This window comes from Euleptes europaea, chromosome 11, assembly GCF_029931775.1.
Source record: "Euleptes europaea isolate rEulEur1 chromosome 11, rEulEur1.hap1, whole genome shotgun sequence".
NCBI lineage: Eukaryota > Metazoa > Chordata > Lepidosauria > Squamata > Sphaerodactylidae > Euleptes > Euleptes europaea.
The window spans coordinates 26,657,716-26,681,447 of record NC_079322.1 but is presented as its reverse complement, the minus strand read 5'-3'; the positions used below and the strand labels follow the sequence as shown (position 1 = coordinate 26,681,447).

Here is a 23,732-nt window from a genome sequence, read left to right as displayed (position 1 = left end):
AGTCCAGGAAGGATTCTATTATTTAGCCCATACTGCTAGTATAACTTTTGAGTTATGCAGAACACTGCATTAGGCAGAATTATGAAGTATCCAGTTTCCTGCTTTGAAGACAACAAAGTTAATTAATTATAGAAACTTCTTTTCAGGTCTTTTTAATGGCCAGGGTCATTTAGTGTACCATTTGCCACGTTTCTCTTCCCAGCAGAAACTTCCAGAACCAAACTTGTAGTGGTTTCCACAGAACCAAGCGACAAACTGCCAACTGCATGGAGCATTTTGAAGCAGTCTACACAGGGTGCCATTTCATATCCTCTGATTCTCACTAACAATCAGTACATTTGCTTAATGGTTACCTGGAAAGAAGATGTAAGAAGATGTACTGAAAGCATGTCATACCCCTAAAATTGGGAGCTGTGAAATAACAATGAATCAAAACATTCTACTAACTTTTATTTTGGGAGCAGAATGAATGTTGCACAAAACGGATGCTTCTCTATTGACAACGTATTTTTATTGTTACTATATTAAAATACAAGAACTCAAATCCTAGCATTGAATTCAAGAATCGCTGCTCAGGCTGCATGTTTCTCTGCATTCTCAATCAATCGTTTATTTTACGGTCATTTGACCAAAAAAGAACAGATCTAATCAGGAGTAACATAAATTTACAATAAAAACAGTATCAATCAGTCAAAGAATCCACAAAGTAAAATATATCAATAAAATCCCATATCTAAAGAGGCAAATACTCTCGCTTCTAAAATGTTTATCAATCAGATTTTATCTATTTATAAATTGCATCCTTTCGGGCCTTATATTTGGCAACACAAAATTTGGCCACACATCTTCAAGTTTGTGGGTTACTATCCTCTAGTAGTCGTTGGATGCAAATTTTATCAGGTAGTCCTATATTATTTCTTAAAATTTCTGGGATAGTCTTAGCTCTTGACTCATGTTGAAGAGGGCAGTATAAGAAGACGTGGTTGTGGGTCTCAATTTCTTCACCATTACACGGGCAGACTCTCTCATCTGCCTTCTAAGACGGCCGATGTCAAAGCTCCACATCTGGCTAACATGAAAGCCCTTCTAAATTTGTTCACCTCCAGTGTCATCAGATATGGGACTGCCGTCATCAGGTGTCTGAACTTCTGTGCAGTTATGAATCCAGGCGACCTTGCAAGGTCATGCTATCTCTCAGTGTCTCTCTGCCTTACTACTTTTTAAAACTGATCTCCGCTCAGTGTCAGTAGGGGCTCTGCATTCTCACTTTATTGATTTTTAAAATACCATGATTGAGAAATATTAATTTGCCATTTTGATACATTTATTTCTGTTTTTAGGCGGGAAAGAAAATGGTCGCTTCAGATGAAATGCCACCAACTGCAGCAAGTACATATTTTTCCTCATATGATGATAATTATGGTGATGGTCCAGGGTTATGTGAAAAAGATGAAGTGAACAATTTTGGATCATGGTTCCTTCCCTTGTGTTATTCGTTCGTGTTCCTGCTTGGCTTGGCAGGGAACATTCTCGTCCTCTTAGTGCTGCTGAAATACAAGAGGCTGAAGAGCATGACAGATATCTACCTACTCAATCTTGCCATCTCAGACTTGTTCTTTGTTTTTGCTCTTCCTTTCTGGTCTTATTCTGTGGCTGTCGAGTGGGTGTTTGGAGACGGGCTATGTAAATTCTTCTCGTGGGTCTATCTGACTGGCTTTTATAGTGGGATATTTTTCATCATGCTCATGAGCATCGATCGGTATCTCGCAGTGGTTCACGTGGTGTTTGCCTTGAAAGCTAGAACCGTCAGCTACGGCACTCTTACCAGCCTTATTGTGTGGCTGGTGGCCATGGCAGCTTCCGTTCCAGGGCTGGTATTCAGTGAAGCCATCCCTGAAAATAATCGTATCATATGCAGGCCAAGTTACCCCAAGAATGACATGACATGGAAACTTTTTACCCCTTTGGAATTCAACATTTTGGGCCTTCTGGTTCCATTTGCAGTCATGTCCTTTTGCTACACACATATTCTCAAGGCCCTGTGGCACTGCAGAAATGAAAACAAGAAGAAGGCAGTGAAGATGATCTTTGTCGTTATGGTCGTATTTTTCCTGTTCTGGACCCCTTACAACATTGTGCTTTTCCTCCAGTGTTTGCACGATGTACTCATTATTGAAGGATGCCAAATCAGCACAAACCTAGACTATGCCTTTCAGGCATCTCAGACTCTATCATTTTTTCATTGTTGTCTCAATCCAGTGATCTACTTCTGTATGGGGCAAAAGTTCAAGAAATATATCAGGCTGCTCTTTAAGAATAACATCTTGTATAGAACACTTTGCAAACCTTGTGGGCTTCCTGACACTTTCCTCTCCGAGTTGACAGGTTCATCCCGTACTCAATCCTCCAGTGATGAAGAGGCACTCTGAAGATTCACAAATGACCTCTTGTGATACCAGATCAACTCATGACATCATCACACATCAAAGTGTGCCCATGTTTCCTTTACTGAAAACCTTGAACACAGCCTGCGATTGCTGTTTTGGGCAAGGACAAGAAGGAAGGAAAAGCAGGAGCCAACTTGGGGAACATCATGAAAAACATTTAACTGTATCTGTTGTTCATGGTAGTAGCCAAGCAGAATTGTAAGCTTCCTGGCCTGTCAATCTACCCTATACTGTTTGCTCTGTGGTCAACCAAAGTACTTAAGATCTCAAGATACCACATAAAATCTCCTTTTGAAGTCCTTTCATATCTTGGGATCTTTCTACTTTCAGAAGCAAGACTGCTTGAAACCAATTCATTAAGACCATCCTATCCTTTCTTACATTGTGCTATAAGAAGTGTACAACATATTAATGCTTTTGTGCCAGTTATGTAGTCTCAAAGTATATTGTAAACTTTTGTCTCTCTGGTTTAACAGAATAATCTGTAATTATTTTATTTTCCCATGCTTGTTCTGAAAACTGTCAGCTCAGTCATACCTCTCCCATTCAAAAGATTTGGGGTGGTATTCCTTTGCACAGGTGTGTGTATAGCTAGAGTACCAATACATACAAAAGAAGTTTTGGCACACAAGTGTCTTCTTCCTATATACTTCTCCCTATATACCTATCCTCTCTTTTAAAACTGTAGTCATTATGCTCGTTGGTTACCACTGGTATAAATGACCAAGCTCCATTTCAGCTAACTGGTGGGTCATGGGCAAGATCAAAAGATGGATACAGCCCGTTCAGTAGGACTCAGAGGTGCATCTGTATTGGCAATGCACAGAGAACTCACAGTTGTAAGCAGCTATTTTGAGGCAAAAGAAAGAATTGTTGATAAGGAAATGAGCATCCGGCACTATCATCATGCCACCTTATGCACTGAAGTCCTATAAACAAGAGCATCCCCACCCAATGCCTTTGATCATTGCAAGCGGTTTACTGTCACAGGTAATCTTCTTACAGTGCTGAAGGCAGAACTGTTAGTCAGCTGCTGTACTTCTCTGCAAGCACATACATGATTAATGATAAAAAACACCACTGGTACTATTCTGACTACTAGTGACATTTTTCAATTTTGGGCATCTACAGAACACGCATGATTGAAAAGGTTTCAATCATGCTGGAATGATGGCTTGGAATTTCAATGTTTTATTTTGTACACATTGTGGAATTGATCTTCCTTATTTTGTTATAAACTGTTCTGAGATGATTAGGTATCAGTCGAATAAAGCATTAAGAAAAATAAAATAAAAGATGAACTAAATTGTATGGTATGCACAAAGCTCTATTAGTATTCAGCTGAACTGGTTCATAATGATTGTAACCATTCCTTCTAATTAAGCACATAAAAATAGGGGAAGTCAGTGCCCACAGATACTAATAATAGTTACAGATTTGTTGTTTTAAGGTTGTAGTTACTAAAAATGTCTTCATAAATTCATTCAAGTCACAAAACCTATGGGCACCCTCAGATAATACATGTAGGCCCTGGCATAGGATAATTTCTGAGAAAACTTCAGTTCCTGAATTAGAAATGGTTGTTGTGCCTCAAAGCTCTCAGCAATAAAAATTATGCCAAATGTTAACTAGATGGATCCAAGGAATCATATGCCTTGTTCCAAGCTCAGGTGTCTCACATGAGCACATAACCAATCTACTGCACAGCAAAACGAAGAGATCTGGCACAGTGGCCAGCTGTTTAAAGACAGAAAAAACAACAAATTCTACAGTTGTAGTATGTCTTTTCATAGGCCTAAAGCCAGACTGTTCACTTCCTAAGAAACGTTTCTTTTAAAAAATTGTAAAGAAAAAATAGTAAACCATTTTCTTGTACAATAAAATATCCTTCGTTTGTATCACCAGCTTTCTGCCTGTTTTTTTCCTCTTTAAAATTGTAGACACTAAGTAGTGTATAACTCAGCTACTCGCATAATGCTTTATATCATAACTTGCTCCTGGGAACTACTTGGAAATAGGGTTGCCAGGTCCCTCTTAGCCACCAGTGGGAGGTTTTTGGGGCGGAGCCAGTGGAGGGCAAGGTGTGGGGAGGGACTTCATTACCATACAGTCCAATTGCCAAAGTGGCCGTTTTCTCCAGGGGAACTGATCTCTATCACCTGGAGATCAGTTGTAATAGCAGGAGATCTCCAGTTAGTACCTGGTGGTTGGCATTCCTACCTGGAAATGGTGCTATGCAGTTGCCTTGACTGCAAACCTTGACATGGGAATAATTCAGTGATACAGAAGACATGTGTCATCACATCTGCCTTTAGACTACAATGTGAATTTATTATACAGTGCGATAGTTTACTTAAGAAGGGAGCATTTCATAAAATGTTCATCAAAACGCCTTGTGCTTTCGAGGCCTGCACTTCCATACTCATAAGACTCTAGAGACTACAGTTGTCGAATTGAGGAGTTAACGTGTTGGAGTAGACAGTTCCGCTTTCAGGATTCAAGGAGAAAAATTAGAACATTCGCCTTAAGAATTAATGTACTAAGGGAGAAAGTCTACTCTACAGTAAGCCCCTTTGTATTCAATGGAGCTTACTCCAAGAAAAGTGTTTTTAGGATTGCAGCCTTATTTAGAAAACCAGACTCTACTGTTAAGTTTAACCGGCATGGCAAGACCATACACGAAAGAGAAGAATAAGCCAACAGAATATATCTGTAAACTTGCATTTTAACGAGTAATAAAGTTACCAGCATTCTGTCAGTGAGTTCTGTCTATATTTGATTGGTCTTCGTTTTTCTTTTTTGAACTTCTCAGAACAGGCTGATGATACAACACAGGGTAAATCCACCTTTTGTAAGCACGGACTGAATAGTACATGTGAGAGAGCTGTGCCTCCCACCAGGGACTTCTTTAATACTCAACTAGAACCATCAACGCTAGGGTAATCTCTCTGCTTTCAGAGAAAGGCAGATGAGGCTATCGGGGACCTACGCCTGTACTTCAAGATCACAATGGTAAACGAATTGTTGATGGTATGGAAATACAGAGTGGGGGGCACGTTTTCCTGAGGGGGGCCGGGGTTCACAGAGGTCACAAATTTGAGCCTCTGTTTAAGGGAAAGGGCCTTTTGCCCCAGCCCTGATGGCAACCATGCCTCTTTTATCACATTTTCAGCTCTCATTTTTATTAAGTCTGTAGTTTAACTCTTTTACTCAGGAAAACTCAAGGGAAACACAGACAGAATTCTGCCCAGCTGCTCAGCAAATGAAACTGTTCTGCACCTTTCCATTTTCTGAAGTCAAAAACAAAGACAGTGAATGACATCAATTTTTCCCGCCACTTGACAAGTGAAGAGACGATGAAGAACTTCTGCATTTTGCTTCCTTGTCAGTCACAATTGCTCATAAGTGCCACACTGCCACAACTAGTGGGATAGCAGTTGACATAAAGATGCATTTATTATCCTGGTGGCTTTTAGGTGCAATATTTCCATGTATATCTTTAGAGATAATCTCTCCATGAGGGAGAACAGAAAGCAAAAGCTTCAGCTTTTTGCTGTATTAAAAACACACACAGACTAATCCAAGTCTTCCCTTTATGCAGGCTGATCCTAGTTATGTTTACTTGGAAGTAAGTACCATTGAGTTTAACAGAGCATTCCCAGGCACGATTAAGATTGCAGTCTGAACTTCTCTTCTTTGCTCTTCCTTTGTGTGTATGTGTGCAGCATTAATTGCTGCTATAAAAATATCACTCACCTAAAATCCACAACATCTGCAGTTCGATAAATTCAAACTATAAAACTTGATCTTCCTGAACAAACTTTAATGTAACAATTGAGCCTTTGACTCCATTTTAAGGCCTCACTTCTACAGCTTTTCCAAAGTAGCTAACTGTTAAAAAGTAATCTAGTGTGTAGAATAAAGACAATTTCCATGACGGCAACAATACCTGAAACAGTCACTCTGCCCTGTAACAATGATTAACATGGCACAGAAACAATATGCAAAATTAGGGGGAGTTCAAAATCATCCTATGCAAAATCTTTAAATTTCTGTAGCAGGACAGTTCACTATACATCTTCTCAGTCAGAACAACATCCTTAAAATGTCTTTTCCTAAGCCTCACAGCTATCTGGATTTAGACACAACTAATGTGTTACATTCTGGTTATCACTGGGTCAAATTCTTCACAGTTATAAATGTTACTCAAGCCCATGATCTTATGCATCACACTAGATTCAGGACCAGTCTAGATTAGTGCAAACATTAATAAATATCATTATAATGAGCCTCCACATGGATGACTTCATATCTTTGCATGCACTCATCATTAAATCAATTTGCTAACTTTTATGTTAGGGGGGGAAACATCTCCGAGTGAACACCACAGGCTGAGATTTCACATAACCTCAGACATAACACTTTCCTTCTGTTCGGCGGCAAACACACTGCAAGATTCAGTGTGGTGTAGTGGTTTCAGTGTGAGACTTATACTGCAGGTTGGGCTCAAGCCTGTCCTCAGAGCCTTCACAGCAGTCTGGACACAACATAGGACATGCACCATGGCATTGTGGGTAACCTGCCTCTGCTGTTGTGGCCCTGAGTGACTGGGGAAGACATCACAAAAGGCCACCTCTTGCATTGCAACTATGTCAGGACACTGGGGAGATTATGACAAGCTTTAAAAAGGTGCGAACACATGACTTCTGAACTAAATCTTCCACTGAACTGGTTGCATACTTTTGGCACATTTTTAGTCATCAGAAAGACACAGATGAACACTGCTCAGTATTGTGAAGTGAATTCCAGAAGTCATCCTCAATTGTATTGCATATTAGCCAGATAAAAGTCACTTCCATAGTCTAGAAACAAGGAATTCTACAACAGTGCAAACTGGATGGACAATGAGACAAATTTCAATGGGCACAATATGGCAGTAGGCTCCCTTGGTGAATTTGTTTGCTTACTGGATTAGTAGTCCCAAACATATGATGCTGATATTCCTTTTTTTTGCAGGACATTTGACTGTATAGTCCCAAACGTATGTACTGTACAGTTAATATAACAAAACCCAACAATTTTTAAAAGATCAGATCTGCATATCCTAAACCTAAAATTCCTGAACCCAGACCTCTATAAGATTTGTAATTTTAGAATTTTAGAACCAAGTTTTAGAGGCAGAAGCCAAAGGATTGACTGTAAATTCTGAGTAAATGCCGAAGTTTATCAACCAAAAAACATTGTGAAATACCAATGTTTAGTGTGTGTGTGTTTTTTTGGGGGGGAGAGGGAGACAGAATTTATTGTTTCAAAAGTGGACAACCTGGTTTAAAATTCAGTTTAAAATTCATACTAGTTAAATTGGGCCTTGAAAAGAAAGGCTTTAAAATTATTTTTCTAAAGTAGAAAATTACCTTGCAATTAGCCTCTTCCACGAAACTTATTATTAATGTATATCAAATACTGATATCATGTAAGCTCATTGCTCTGTTGATACTGGAGACATCTGAACTAGGTAAAAACTACAGAGGTAAGAGCGAGAGGATGGCAATTCAAATTCATCTGGAGGGGAAAGGCTTTTATTCTGATGTGTGCCCAACAATTTAATAAACTAATGTTTGCATAAGTCACTGGATTTTTTTTGGGTAAACAAAGCATTTGTTGCTGACTGTAGTAGGCACGGGAGGAAAGACAGCATGATATAGCCCGATTTTGTCAGATCTTGGAAGCTAAACAGGGTCAGTACTTGGAAGGGAGACCTCCAAGGAAGACGCTGCAGAGGAAGGAAATGGCAGACCATCTCTGCTTCTCATTTGCCTTGAAAGCCCATTGCTAGGGTCGCCGTAAGTCAGCTGTGACTTTACAGCACTTTACACACGCATAGAAGGCACAATTCTCTCTCTCTTCTGCAAAAAAGGGCAATGCTATTTGCACTGCCTCTGATACTTTCCTCTGGTTTGAGAAGGTCTCCACAGATAAATCATTCCTATTTTTTTAAACACTGATTTGATTTCTCACACTCGAGAGTGAGGGAAACAAGAAGCTCTATAGCATAAGAGAGGAAGGTAGAAGGAACATTCAAGAAACATCATACAGAGTCCAGGTCCAGCCCTGAATCTCTACTAAACAGCTTCTCAGAATTGCTTTCACAGTGAAGGCTTGCGTTGAGGTTGGGTCTATCTACAAACTCTATCAAACATTTCTGGGTGCCACACGGAGAACCTTCCAGTTCAAGAACAGTAATGTTGTTTGGAGCGGACGAAACGAGGACGTTGCTCGGAACGAACAGTGTCACTTGAGGGCCACACGCAGGCCAATAGCGCCCTAAATTGAAGCCGTTGATCCAGATTTGTCCCTGTAAAAAATCAAACCATTAGAAATCCCCTCTTGGACATCCCGACTCAGAAGTTCACTCAATATCAAAACAAATATGGAATTTATTAACTGAAAATTCAGCTCCTCTCAAAAAAAAAAACCTGCATGCCATCAATCAGAGTGTGGCATCCATTATTTTAACAAAGTTATACACATTTGTCCATTCTGTCCCTGGTGTAAAGTCTGACAATGGTTCTTTATTCAGTGACCTGATGGATATCTGCAGGAAATTTAGCATGTGCACCATCACACAGGTCAGGCCAAAAGGAGAAAATGGGAAGAGTCAAGGCTCACTGGCATAATTGGTGGGCATCAGGCAACTGCGAGGGCTTTAGATGCCCCCCCCCCGTCGTCGTCCCCCAGGCAGCCATGAAGCATCAGTGCCCACAGTAGCTGGACAACCAGAAGTACAGTCATTCACAGTGCCCACTGCTGGTCCTTTGCCCAGGTCAAAGGGGGTATGGAAATGATGACAAGGAGTAGCTCATCCCAACTTGAGGGCAAGGGGATGGGCCGGACCAGAGCTCGCAAGCTCCAAGCAGCAAACAGCTGTCAATCATTTCTTCACCTCTGCTCTCCAGAGCAGGAAGACAATCTGCCTTTGGAAGCAGAGCATGTGCTTTCTCTCACATACACATGCATGCACACAGATACATGCATGCACACATGTAGCTCTTCCTGCTGTGGGGAGCTGAGCGAAGGAAGCAAGCAGCAAATGCCTGCTGCTGTTGCAGCCTCCCCCTCTCAGGAAGGCAAACGATGCTGCTTCTCGGTACCAGTGACACTCACTCCTCCACCTAAGCAGTTAGCAACAACTTCAGTTAGCAGCAGCGGCACAAACAGTCCAGAGAAGTCATAATTACATCAGTCAAAAGGGGCGTTTTCAACCTCTTCAGTTGAAGAAGAAGAGTTGGTTTTTATATGCCGACTTTCTCTACCACTTAAGGAAGAATCAAACCAGCTTACAATCACCTTCCCTTCCCTTCCCCACAACAGACACCCTGTGAGGTAGGTGAGGCCGAGAGAGCTCTAAGAGAACTGTGACTAGCCCAAGATCACCCAGCTGGCTTCATGTGTAGGAGTGGGGAAACCAACCGGTTCACCAGATTAGAGTCTGCTGATCATGTGGAGGAGTGGGGAATCAAACCCGGTTTTCCAGATTAGAGTCCACCCTTCCTAACCTCTGCTCTTAACCACTACACCACTCTGGCTCTCCAGCCACATTTAAAAACACATTTCAGGAAAACTATAACAATAACTACAGTGGTGAATCTTGCTCTTGTTATTGCTATAGTAACCGATGCAACAGGATTGACACTAAAATCTGAAATTTAGAGAAAATCCCTGTTTGGGAGTACGGAAAAAAAGCTACACAACACAACATTTTCACTGTGTGCTCTCCCCCCTCCCCCCCGCACCTCATGACTTTATCATATCATGGATTCTATGAGCTGGAACCAAAACAGGGCTGATGCAATCTAGAAAAAGTCCAATATAATCAAGTCCTGTTTCATTAATGGAGAAAGGTCATGAGCGGGTGCATCGGCTTGGATTACTGTAATGTGTTCCATTTGGGTCTACCCATAAAAGATACGACATGGTACACCCTTCACACATGTCAGTTAGTTGTTTCACACTGTACTTTGCTTGATTCAATCATGTTTATCTCACTCTGGCCTTCTCTACAATTAGAAGTAGCCCCTCCGCCACCCACTCTGTATGGACTGATTTCTCTTTGGTTGATTAATGTTTCAAATTGGCTTCTTTTTTAACATCTCCTCACACCCATCCATTTAGAACATAAGAAAGGCCCTGCTGGATCAGACAAAGGTCCGTCAAGTCCAGTAGTCTGTTCACACAGTGGCCAACCAGGTGCCTCTAGGAAGCCCACAAACAAGACTAACTGCAGCAGCACCATCCTGCCTGTGTTCCACAGCATCTAATATAATAGGAATGCTCCTCTGATCCTGGAGAGAATAGGTATGCATCATGACTAGTATCCATTTTACTAGTAGCTATGAATACCCCTCTCCTCCATTAACAAGTGTAGAGTCCGCCACATGAGTGGCAGACTCTAATCTGGTGAATTGGGTTGGTTTCCCCACTCCTACACATGAGTTTGTAACTCTATGTAGAAATAACAGCTAAAGACGTACACTCTATCCATCTGACTTACAAAAGCTTATGCACAGAGTGGGAGTGGAGAGAGTTGACAAAAAGAATTTTTTCTCCCCCTCCCAAAATACTAGAACTTGAGGGCATCCAATGAAGCTGATGGGCAGTAGCTTCAAGATGGACAAAAGGAAAGATGTCTTTACACAGCAAGTGATTAAAATGTGGAATTCGCTGCCAGAGGATGTAGTGCTGGCCATAGGCATTGACAGCTTTAAAAGGAGATTAGACAGATTAATGGAGAATAGGTCTATCAGTGGCTACTAGTCATGGTGACTAGAAAGAACCTCCATGTTCAGAGGCAGTCAACCTTTGAATCCCAGTGCCAAACGGAAACACCAGGAGAAGGCCTACGCCCTGTTGGACCTCCAGAGGAACTGGCTGGCCACGGTGTAAGATAGGGTGCTGGACCAGATTGACCACTGGTCTGATCCAGAAGGGCTCTTGTGTTCTTAGGTTGGAATAAATTCTGTCAGCCTTTAAGGAGCCACTGGACTTCTGTTTTATTTGGTTACACATGTCTAGCCTTTCTGGAAGTCATATTTTAGATATGCTACTCTGGGTTAAGATATCTTTCTTGCTGTTTCCACAAGATGATAAATATGCTTCAACCTCAGAAGCACCCTTATCAGACCCATCTAATGCTGAGGTTTATTTTGGTAAAGCTGAAGCTGAACAGTACACCCAACTATTCTTTTATCTGTTTCTGCTTGCAGTTCAGGAAGACCTTTTGTAGCGTTAATTTTACTCTACTAGAGTAGTACTGTTATTACTAATTATCTACTGGTAACGGGGTGAATCTTATTACTAATTAGCTACTAATAACAGGGTGACCCACAAGGTCATTTTCCCCTCCTCCACTATTTTATCTTTCCTTTCCCTGAAAGCCCCCTTACCTTCTTTACTTTTCCTGCTTCCTCCTCTCCTTCCCACCCACCAATTAACGTACCTTTATTTGTACCCCCCAGCTTCAGGTTTCTCTTTCTCCGGCAGCCGCTTCCCAGCCGCTACGCAGTGCCAGCTGCGCAGTGCAGAACAAGGACTTGTGTAGGGCACCTCATTCTACCCTATATCTCCTCCCTCACTATTTCCTTTCCATCCTTCTAGCAACCCCTATATCTTCACCTTTCCCTGCTACTTTTTCTCCTTCCCACCCACCACACCTTTTATCTGCCCCTCACCTATATTTATTATTCATGTACTCTGCAGGGTTTTTTTTTTGCTGCCGGGCGTGGCCCCAGTAAGCCTTCTTTCAAAGGCCAAAATAGCCCTGGGAAGGGCTCTGCCCCCTTCCCCTGCCTTTTACTGAGATAAACCAAGGCTTCAACTGGCAATACTGTGGTGGTTTCCTAGCAACAGTCGAGGTCATTTGTTTCTTAAAGCCACAGATTCTTTTTCTATTATTTTGGAAGGTTTTAACCCACAGGTGTTTTGTTTTTTGTTTTTTTAAGAGTTCAGATTTTTCTGCAAACTTGGGGCTTTTATCATATTTGTAGAAAGATCTGTCCTGTCTGTTCATGGCTCCCTCTTTTCTGCCCTCACAAAGGCCAAGGCAGCTAGCAGATTAAAGTATACATAACAAAATCACATTTTAAAACCATTAAAACCCAAATGTACACATCGTTAAAACAATTAAAAACAGAGCTAAAATACATACAAAGACATAAAATAGCACTTAAAACAAAGATGATAAGTAAAACAAACAGTAGGTTAGCTTTACTCTGATCTTATTGTAATAGTAGTTCTTGTAGTATTGAAGGCCAAAATAATGCCCCCTGAGCAATGCATTTAATAGTTATGTGCTGCATTCGACCGTGGCACTCAAAGAAGCTTGAAAAAACAAACAAGACAGAAAAGCCAGGTTTTACCTGGTGACCCCCACCCCCAATCTGCAGCAGAGAAGTCAGACGTGCCACCGTGTAGTTGCTGCTATGGAGCAATACGGCCCCAAGTCCTTCCACTCCTGCCCCTTAAAGGGAGGAATACAGAATCGGGCCTCCCCCATAGACCTAAGAGCACAGGGAGTTAAATATGCTCTCTAAGAGTAAACTACGATCAGATATAAGAATTAGTCAGAGTAGCACTCTGGGTTAAGGTGTTATTGCAATTCTGCATGTTTTGAGAGGAAACCATAAGATACAACTTGTTAATTTTCCACAAGCGGTTTCCTCCACTACAATTTCACTTTCTACATGGGAGATGATTAAGTCCTGTGTCGTGAACACAACTGCTCCAGAGGACATAGCCACACATGTTGACTTTGCAGTGAAGTGTACCAAATACCTTCATACAAAATAGATAAGTATAAGCAGGAACCCACAAGGACTTGCGGGAGGCATCTCATTTCCCCCTACCCCACTATTTCCTCTTTCTCTTTCCTGAAAGCGCCCATAACGTCTCCCCTTTTCCTAATTCCTTCTCTCCTTCTCTGGTTACCAACCTCCAGATGGGGCCTGGAGACCTCCTGGAATCATAACGGTTCTCCCAGCTACCGAGATCAGTTCCCTCTTACAGTTGCCAGCTCCAGGTTGGGAAATTTCTGGAGATCTGGGGATGGAGCCTTGGGAGGATGAGGTTTGGAGAGGGAAGCAACAGGAAAGCAGTTGTAATTCTGGGTGAACTCCAGCCCCTACCTGGAGGTTGGTAATTAATTCTAGATCTCTGTGTATTGGACCTGTGGAGTGCAAATACTTACCTTTTTATGTGGAAGAAGCTTACTGGAAGCAACCAGTGCTCAAGTGGACATTAATCCACACTTTGCTTAGTAGATTCTTATATGTTAATTGTCAATATACATAATGCACTATGCAATACAAATACATCTATCTTTGGATTTGAAGAGCACATTTTTGATTATGTGAACTATTGTAGGCATTGAGCCTGGGTAGCATCTCAGTACATTTGGGTAAGCTGACATTTTGCTTGGCATCCTGTACTTTTTTCATATGCACCTACCTGGAGGTTGGCAACCCTGGAGGAAATGGCTGTTTTGGAGGATGGACTCTATGGCATAATACCCCTCTGATGTCCCTCCTCTCCTCAAACCTCATCCCTCCCACTCTCCACCCCCACAAAATCTCTAGGAATTTCCTAACCTTGAGTTAGCAACTCTATCTCTTTCCTACCCAACTAAATTGTCAGCCTACAGATTGGTCATAGTTTGATTGGTCTTTACAGCATGTACAGTGAATGCCGGGGCACGTCACTTAGTAAATGTTCCTGGCAGGTAAAAAGGTAAAGGTAGTCCCCTGTGCAAGCACCGGGTCATTCCTGACCCATGGGGTGATGTCACATCCCGATGTTTATTAGGCAGACTTTGTTTACAGGATGGTTTGCCAGTGCCTTCCCCAGTCATCTTCCCTTTACCCCCAGCAAGCTGGGTACTGGCAGATATCCAGATTCAATCCTGGTTAAGACCTGAAGATAACAATCAACAGACACCAACTAACCAACTTCACACAGTGCCTCTACACCTTTGACACTTCAGGTTAGAAATAATTTCAGATGAATTTTTCATGAAAAATTACCTTTGTCCACCCAGGAAACTGGACATAGGTGTCTTGAGGTAAATCTGGTATTCCGCTAGGAATGGAAAAGCTGCCAGTATAAAAAGAAGGTTCTTCAGAACTGGATCCATTCCCACCAGTTTCATTATAGAGGCCCCGGCCAACTGCTCTGTCAATGTCCAACGGATACATCTCCCAGTCAGTGACTATCTCCCCACCAAGAGTTATATTGTAAACCAGGCCCTGCAAATAGATTTAAAATGCATATAAATCAGACAGAAAGTCAACAATAGAACTCTAACCTCGAAGGAAGAAGATGAACCATTTAAAAAAAAAACTATCAAAAGTTTCAGTTTATTAGTATCTTTTAAATGTCATAAGGGTTTTTTATTACCTGGAATTCAAAATTCATTCAAAATTCATATAATGTTCATCTCTAATTAGCAGAAATTTGTAAAAGCTGAATAGCTGACATAACTTTCTCTGGAAACTAGCTGACCATTTAAAAGTATAACCAAAAGAGTGCTTTTAAAATACTGGAAATGAGGGGCGGGGGGGGGGAGGTAGAGTTTTTAAAAAAACTTAAGCAGTATGGTCACATAAAACTTTCCCATTTGTTCATTTTATAAGGAAATCAAAGGGATAAGAAACACGAACTTGGAACTTGTCTTACTTGTTTATCTCAATAACTAACCTCAAGGCTAACATTTAGAGATATATTAGTAATCTTCATAAGACAGAAGGCCCCAAAACTGAATACTGCCATCTTAGTACCTGATCACATCCAACAAGTCTTTTTGAAACTCCACTTTCAGAGATCCGTTCTAAGGTTAACTTAATCTAGGATTCTGATCTCATCTTTAGACTTTATGGGAGGCTACATTTCACACACACAAGTTTCCACATCCTGTCTGCCAGCGATGTAACCTTGAGACCGCTAAACTGTGGCTGATTTAAGAGGCCTTTTTTGGTGCATGTCTGGCTAAATCTAATGACACAAAAAGCCTTCCCAGAAGTAAGCAGTAGAATGTTTTTAGCCTCCCTAAGGAACATTTAAGCAGCATTTAACAGACTGGAACCAGCCAATTGATGTTCTCTGTGAAATCCATTTGGAGCACAAGATCATATCGATCATGTCAGCTGTACACATGTCAACCAGAACAGCTAGCAGCTGTTTCTGTAGGTGAAAAAATAGCAACTGCAATTGGCTAATGGAGTATATACATAGACATGGTTTGTACTGAGGAGTCTTCACATGATGGCAATCATGAGAGAGAACATGTAAAGAAATAATCATATGTAAACTAGCCCTGATGAATCATTAAGGGAGCTCACTCTAACCCAAGGCAGACCAATGGAGAATTCCCAGGCAGACAGTTGAAAGACAGGGCACAGATGGCCCATAATAGTTCTACAAAAGCAATTGTAGAGGAAAAAAATTATTCCAAATATCAATTCCACTGTGCACTACTTCAGGACTAACCAGCACCATCAGTGGGAATGGGAAGAACACTGCTCTCTGTGTTATAATGACTGTGATGAAAAGGAGAGACACCAGGTCATGCTGTGCTTCCTGGCCCATCTCAAAACATAAAATACAGAGAGGAGTCAGGCCTATCCACCACTCCAGCAAGTTGTAGGGAGGCCCCCCCCCCAATTCAAATAATTGTACCTCAAAATGGGAACACATGTTGAGAAACAGTCTATGAAAGGGAGAGGGTTTTTTCTTTCTTTCATCCCTACAGAACCACAAGGTCACATCAGGTACATGCTGGTGTACACATTTTGCAATGTACAGTGTTGAAAGTGAAGGACTTTGCACTGTCTCTTAACCTCAGACTCCAGAGGGGGACAAGACTAGGGAGTCAGAGAGATAGAGGGGACAAGACACTGGGGCATCCTTTCTCTGCTGCTCTGAACTATCCCTTTGATGTGTAGATTGCTACTCTTAGGGAAACTTCCTTCCTTCCTGCTTCTTCCTCACCTCCTCACACACACGGGCACCTCTTCTCCATCTTGCCACCATGAGGGAAGGATGCATGTCCTGGATCTCCCTCCATCCTAGTTAGTTAGAATAGATAGGGAACTATATTTTACTCTATCCTATCGAGAAATGGATTTCCTACAATAAATGAAGTATATTAGTTAAATCGACAAAAAGGCTCCTAGCAGTTTTGTTCCTGGCACACGGCGAGGTTTGGATGGGCTTCTCTGCGCACAACAGCCTTTGTGCCCTCTGCTAATTTAACAAGGATTTGGGCATAACAAAGCCCTCATAATCCAACACACAGTGCTAGGCATCTGTCCTGGTTTCTTCTTCACAACAGGCATTTGTGGTTTTGTGCCTGCACTTCCAATGAATACTTGTTTAGTACAAAATGCTCCACAGGGCTGCGTTATGTCTGGTTAAAGACTGTCCCCAGACTCTTCTAGTCTCTTACACTGGGCCTATGTGAACCGATGTCACAGACACAGATTCAGCAGAATTACAGGTGTGGCTCTGCCATCCTCAAGTTCAGAATTAGCATGGCTAAATATTTGCTGGATAATTATGACAGACAACATGTACCTTGAAGTCATTGTTGTATCTTCCAAAATTTACTCTGCCCATATTTTCTACCAGCAAATCCATATATGCTCCAGCATTCCCTGTTATATTGAGCTTTAACACTTGCCGTCTGGAAAGGACTCCCTGAGAAACCTGTATTTTAAAAAAAATCACAAATATGGAACATGGTGTAGTGCACAAGCTATTTTAAGTTGCATTACATAGTTACTCTTGTTAGTTTATTTATACTGTCAAAGGAGGGTTCAGTAATGCGCCCTTTGGTAGCTCTTTGAATTGTTTGCCAGTTCTGTAATCCTGGTCCTAATGCATCGTCTATGGGAGGTCCTTGCTGTCTGACTGAATTGTTTTTTAAATAGTGGTCTGTAACGTAATGAGTCTCTGCAAGAAAGGTGAGATACAAAATGAAGTAAAATAATTAAATAATCAGTGCCAACTCACCATTTGAAGAGACTGAACACTATGATCATCATTGAAACTAACTAGAAATCTTGCAGGGGCAGAGGGTCAGTTTCTGAAGAGAAAATAATCAGTTCTGGCGAAGTTTAAGCTTCCCTGCTCTCTGTGGTCAGAAAGTTCAAACGGCTGAACAAAAATTGGCATGCCGTATTCAGAGAGAAGTTGAAAACAAACCTCTATTTTCTCTTTTTTTAAAAAGGCTGAAAAAGCCATGCCCCATCCACCTCAGACGGGATCTGTTCAAAATGGCTCACAAGATGGGAGTGTCTAAACAGCCGTAAATCTATAGCTCACACAGCCCCAATTATAAAAAATAAATAAATAAATTTTATTTGCAGCTAACATACCAGGTAAAACAGAAACTGACCATACAGAGTAGATGTTTACAACCATGGCCAACAAAATTAGGAATCACCCAATTTTACGTTTCCACAGATTAAAGAAGTACATTAAGGCGACGTAGCTTTATTGCTACTGCACAATATTTTGCAACTTGGGTGGTGATTGGTGAGCTGTCTCCCAGCAGAAACCTTTTGGTCAATTCACCCTCATCACCAGAGCCCATTTCCCTATTCAAAGCATCAATAATATTGAAGCGGGATGACTTGTAGAGGGGACATCTACAAAATACATGCTCAATGGTTTCCAGCTCCCTTGTGTAACATGGGCAAAGTCTCTTAAGAACATAAGAAAGGCCCTGCTGTATCAGACCAAGGCCCATCAAGTCCAGCAGTTTGTTCACACAGTGTCCAACCAGGTGCCTCCAGGAAGCCACAAACAAGACGACTGCAGCAGCACCATCCTGCCTGTGTTCCACCACACCCAAAATAATAGGCATGCTCCTCTGATACTAGGGAGAATAGGTATGCAGCATGACTAGTATCCATTCTAACTAATAGCCATGAATACCCCTCTCCTCCATGAATATATCCACTCCCCTCTTAAAGCCCTCCAAGCTGGCCGCCATCACCACATCCTGGGGCAGGGAGTTCCACAATTTAACTATGCGGTGTGTGAAAAAATACTTCCTTTTATCTGTTTTGAATCTCTCACCCTCCAGCTTTAGCAGATGACCCCGTGTTCTAGTATTATGGGAGAGGGAGAAAAACTTCACCTTGGGGATCTTCTTAAATCTCCCTTCTAATATGGCAGATGGTAGGGCTGCATATCTGGCCAGTGTATAGGCCCTCCTATGTGTGTTGCTTTCCAGGGAGTATAAATATGCAGCTAGTTCTAGAATATACCTAGAATGCTGAGGTGCTATAAATGCAGGGGATCTCAAGAGATCCACAGCCCCAATTGTTGGTATGCATATTAAGTAATACATAAAGAACTTTCAGGAGATATGGGTCACTTGATTTTCCCTAACACCGTTTCTCACTCTACCTGATCTCGAAAGCCAAGTCAGATGTAACATTTTCAATTATGGTTAGGAGAATCAGGCGCATTCCAGTCTCACACTCTCCTCCTTCCTCCCTCTGTTCCTTCCCTCCATTTACAAAATCAGACAGGTCACAACATTACATCTACTAAGATATTAACCACAGCTTTGTTTATGCTCAACATTATTTGTAAAATAAATGTCAGCTATTGTGATTTAGATCCGAGCATGGCTGCAAGTTACTCCTAAGTTTCCCAGCCTCTCCCATATGGCAGTAACCAATTCATGTTAAAAGAAAGGAACGGCATGCCCCATATGGCTTTGCTGGACAGGTTAGACCTCGGCAATAAAAAAAAAAATAGACCTTTCACTACTGTAGGCAAAACTCTACTGAACCAACTCTCTGAAAAGAGACAGGATTTGATGCACCTCTTCCAGCCTTTAAAAGTAGATCTAGGATTAGATCCAGTGCTGATGGATGTGGATCTTCCCTACTTTTCCCTCCACCCAGCAGATGGTTAGGGAATAAGAAGATTTTTTTTAAAAAGTTCCTTAGGAGAGAAGTTGGGCTCAGTTAAATTGTCCCCAGATTGCTGGCTGATATGAGGCAAATGCGGAGATATTTCTGATTTGGGATTTTATATTCCCCACCCCTCCTTAGGGATACTGAGGGTATTGGCAATATAAGGTATATTCCATGGTGATCTCTGTGTGGACAGCCTGAAGGGAGTTTTAGCATTCTGAAACCAACCATTAGGTGAGACCTGTAGCAGACATAAATCCTAAATCTTTGATTTTGTGTATTTTTCTCTTGTATAATTACATGAGTATTCTATTTTTAAAAATTTTGGTCAGATCACAGAGGGGAAAAATCTAGCTTATTTTTTGATAGTTTAGTTCTCTTGTCAGGTTTTTTTGTAGAGAATTTTTAAGTTATAACAATAGATATGATAACTCCTGTTTCATTCAAGAACATTGGTATGCAACCCATTTGACAGAATGCTATTCTGAGCCAATGAAGGAGCTGGGATTTGAAAACGGCCATTGGGCCTGCAAGGATCCGAGGCAGTTGGGAGGGAGGAGAGAAGATATTGTGGGAGTGAGGGGAAAAACACAACACAGAAGAATCTCCTGAGCGGCTGATACAAATTATGACAGTTGGTAACTGCTGGGCTTCCTGATACTGTGTACATTTTTAGGCCTCTTACTTGAGGTATCTGGGAAGCCATAAGCTAGTCCTCACTGTTACCACCACTACTCGCCCAGTCCTTGGATCTAACATAAGTTTTCCTTCCACTGAAGAGATGGGCTGATCTGCCTCAAGATCAGCTGCCGCACTAGGATGACAGGAACATTTGATAAATTTCTGATATAACCAAGGGGCAGAAGAGCTAGTACCCATGATTCATTTATAACCTCAAAATTAATTGTAAATTACTTCAGTCTCTCCCTGACAGCCCCCTCCTGAGCTTCAGGGCTGAAAGCTGTTAGGAGGTGCGCAAGTGGCCGCGCTGGTGCCCGTGCCACTTGTGGCAGCACCTGTGGCAGCAAGACTGGCATGGGTGCTGGTGCTGGGCTGCTCAGGCTGGCCTCCCTGCGCTGCCGCGACAGAGTGGCCCTGGAACGCCGGCTCGGCCTCCCACTGCGTCCTGATGGTGCACCTCCGTGCACCATAGTCCCATGGCGTTCCGGGGCCAGAGCTGCCTTTAGGTGGCTTCCTAGTCCCCCTTCAGGCTGGGAACGCCCCCTTTGCCCTTACCTGGAGTTATGCCACCTTTCTAGGTCGCATAGCCCCATGGAACCCTATGGAGCGGTTCCATGGGGCTCACAGGTAAGGTCAAAGTGCCGGCTTCAGTGGGGGGGGCAAATCCTCCTTTGGAGGCAGTGCGGCGGTGCTCTGGCTCGGCCCTCCCCCTCAGGAATGGGCTGTCTGTGACTGATCTCTTTAAGCAGTTATACCGCCTCAGCTTCGGTATAGTATTTATTAGCTGTTATAAATGGAAGTAAATTTTGGTATAACTGTATGTGAAAGAATGTAAGAGACTTTCCCCCCTTGTTTGTTATTTCTTGAAGTAGATGTATATTGATTTAGGTTTTTTTTTTATTAAGTATGTTACTGTTTAATCAATTCACATACAAGTAGAACTAAAAGTATGCAACTAGTCTGAATAAAGGTTTTATTTTCCTTTAGTAAGTATATTGAAAAGGAGCATTTTTATTCTTATTCCTTCTAGAGCCTGAGAAAAATAGATGGAATATTAGTACCTCTTTTTAATAGAAGATCCAGCTGCTTCAATTGTGAGTTCAATTAGCATTTCTTATTCTTTACATGAGAGATCAGCCCTTATTTAAATGAGTAAATTTAAGAAAAATGAAGATTTTTTTTTACAATGTAAAGTTTGGAATATTGGGGGGGTGGTTGAAATTTTTGTGGAAGACTTATAAAATGATGTTCCATGTAAGATTAGGCCTTATTTGAATGAATAAATTTAAGAAAATGGAAGATCTTTTATAATGTAGACTCAGAGTTTGAAAAATATTTTAGAAAAGTTTGTGAAAGGCTTATAAAATATGTTATACATAAGTTTTACTATTAAGAGCAGCTTTTAAGAAGCATAGAGTTGTGTGTATATTAGAACACTACATGCTGGGGGAAATCACATGAAATTATGGGAGGAGGAAGTACTAATTTGGAAGTCTCCACAACCCATGATATCCCCTACTTATAAAATCTAAGGGTAGGATTGCCAGCAACGCTATCTAAAGCTGGCTAATTTTTCCTCTTCCCTTCCCCCCCCCCTTTCCCTATTTATGAGCTTTCCAATGTGATCTAGGAGCATATTCATTCTGTCTTCATCAGGCCATTTCTAAAGAAAGAGGGTAATTTGCAAAACCTTTCTTTTGAATATCTGGGCAGTCCTCTGTGTAAACACTCCTGCCTTCTCTGGGGAGAGCCTGGTTTATCGCTTTTGTAATTTGCATGGGGACCAACCAATATGCTGCTAGACATTGTGATTTGTTCTTTTTGAGTGCAGAAGAAGAAACATTGTGTGAAGAAACACTGAAGAAAATAGGTATTTAGGTGTTGACTTATTTTATAATCTTATGCTTACATTTCTGGAGCAATGTTTTTCTTAAAACTCCTGTTCAAAACACACCGGAATTAAAGATAAGGACATTTCTCAGAAAATATGGCATGGGGTGCATCTCTCCTAGTCTTTAGGAACTAGTGAAAAATGTGTCTGTTTTGAACATAAAACTTGGCTGTGGACAGAGGTGATGGTAAGTACTATTGGGTGAACTCTTTTGAAACTCACTGCTATGGGTTTTTATTAATCACATGTACTAGCAAAAATTATTTTGGCTGCATACTTTTAGGCTCACCTTGTTGTAAGCTGCCCCAGGTCTGTGGGGGCCATGAAATAAAAATGCTTTTCTTACTCTCATATCAGCATTTTGCAGTCACCTCACAGTAGGGGTGTACATGATTGTGGGAAGAGCCCAGAAATTACTGGGACCACTGGACAACACAGATTTCAGAGATCCCTCCTCCTTTATGTTGGCCCACAATCCTGGTATATGTTGGATGCTTCTTAAAACTTTATTACATGTGAATCTTTACTAACAAATTATGGTGGGTAGAGTGAAACAGATGGCCTCTGAAGGGACTGTATGGGCCATGACTCACAGCCATACTGGTGGGTATCAGCATAGGATTTCTGGCTACTTAGGTATTGGGATGGTAAAAGCATGTTGCCTATATTATTACCCTTATTTGCCTAATGTATTTTTGAATATGTTCACATTCACACATGCATGTCTGTAACTCGACAACTGTAGCATCAGGTGTTCACTTGCATGCATGAAATAGTCATTATACATCTAATACTAGATTTCTTGCATCATAAGACCTTAGTTCAAACACAATACCTGATCAATGGAGGTAGTACATAAATTCAGCAATAAGTCATTGAATGAAGATCTACAAAGAGATTGCTTGAACCAGCCCAAAGCAGGCATACAGGCAAAGTCCTAAGCCAGAAGGGACTGTTATAGCTGTAGTTACAGTAGAAATAAAGCCAGAAATTGTGGAGTCTTACCCCATTTACGGAGACATAAGCACGATCGTGAATTCCATCAAACAGCGCAAGGAGTGTGCTATTTTCACTACAGTTTCTTGGCAGCTTTGTTCTGTACAGTACAAACCCAAAATACTACAAGAGAGAAATGGGAATAAGCCATTAGAGATTAGAGTTATTTTGAAGTTCACAGTTAGGAAAGGATATAAAGCAGTGCCAAATAGGGTTGCCAACTGCCAGGTAGTGATATAAGGTAGTGCAAATCCCTAAGGAAAGAAATCTCAGTACACAGCCACTGTACCCTTAAATGTATTCAATAATATCAAACTCTAAGGCATCAACATCAATGTGTACAAGTCTTTTCAACCGTTACCAATTTTAAATTGGTACAGTACAGTGGCTGTGTACTGAGATGTCTTTCCTTAGGGATTTGAACTGCCAGGTGGTAGCAGGAGATCTCCTGCTGATTCAACTGATCTCCAGCCGATAGAGATCAGATCACCTGGAGAAAAATGGTCGCTTTGGCCATTGAACTCTATGGCATTAAAGCCCCTCCCCTCCCCAAACCCCGCCTTCAAGCTCCGCCCCAAAAATCTCCCGCCGATGGCAAAGAGGGACCTGGCAACCCTAGTGCCAAACATTCTCAGCTTATAGGTCAGAAGAACAACACTAGATTTAACTTCTGTCTACTGTGTAGTAAAATACTAAAACAGGCTAGCTTTAAGAAAATAAGCTAATATTAGGATA

General features: G+C 41.5%; 2 protein-coding genes across 2 annotated transcripts in view; one reads left to right on the top strand and one right to left on the bottom strand.

Moving 5' to 3' along the window:
* Positions 1-1,352: 1,352 nt before the first annotated feature.
* Positions 1,353-2,429, top strand: LOC130484153 (C-C chemokine receptor type 4-like). Its single transcript, XM_056857058.1, has one exon. The coding sequence runs from the start codon at positions 1,353-1,355 to the stop codon at positions 2,427-2,429; it is 1,077 nt and encodes a 358-aa protein (XP_056713036.1).
* Positions 2,430-8,523: 6,094 nt separating this feature from the next.
* GLB1 (galactosidase beta 1) overlaps positions 8,524-23,732 on the bottom strand; it is a 36,129-nt gene continuing 20,920 nt past the window's right edge. The window contains exons 13-16 of the mRNA XM_056857057.1: positions 23,007-23,120; positions 17,070-17,201; positions 14,522-14,743; positions 8,524-8,802 (exon numbers count right to left, since the gene is read on the bottom strand). Of these exons, the coding sequence (XP_056713035.1) occupies positions 8,536-8,802; positions 14,522-14,743; positions 17,070-17,201; positions 23,007-23,120 (735 nt within the window). The 3' untranslated portion in view covers positions 8,524-8,535. The remainder of the gene's footprint in view (positions 8,803-14,521; positions 14,744-17,069; positions 17,202-23,006; positions 23,121-23,732) is intronic.

Excerpts from the sequence above, each read along its gene's own strand:
- LOC130484153 (XM_056857058.1), top strand. The coding sequence starts at position 1,353 with ATGGTCGCTTCAGATGAAATGCCACCAACTGCAGCAAGTACATATTTT.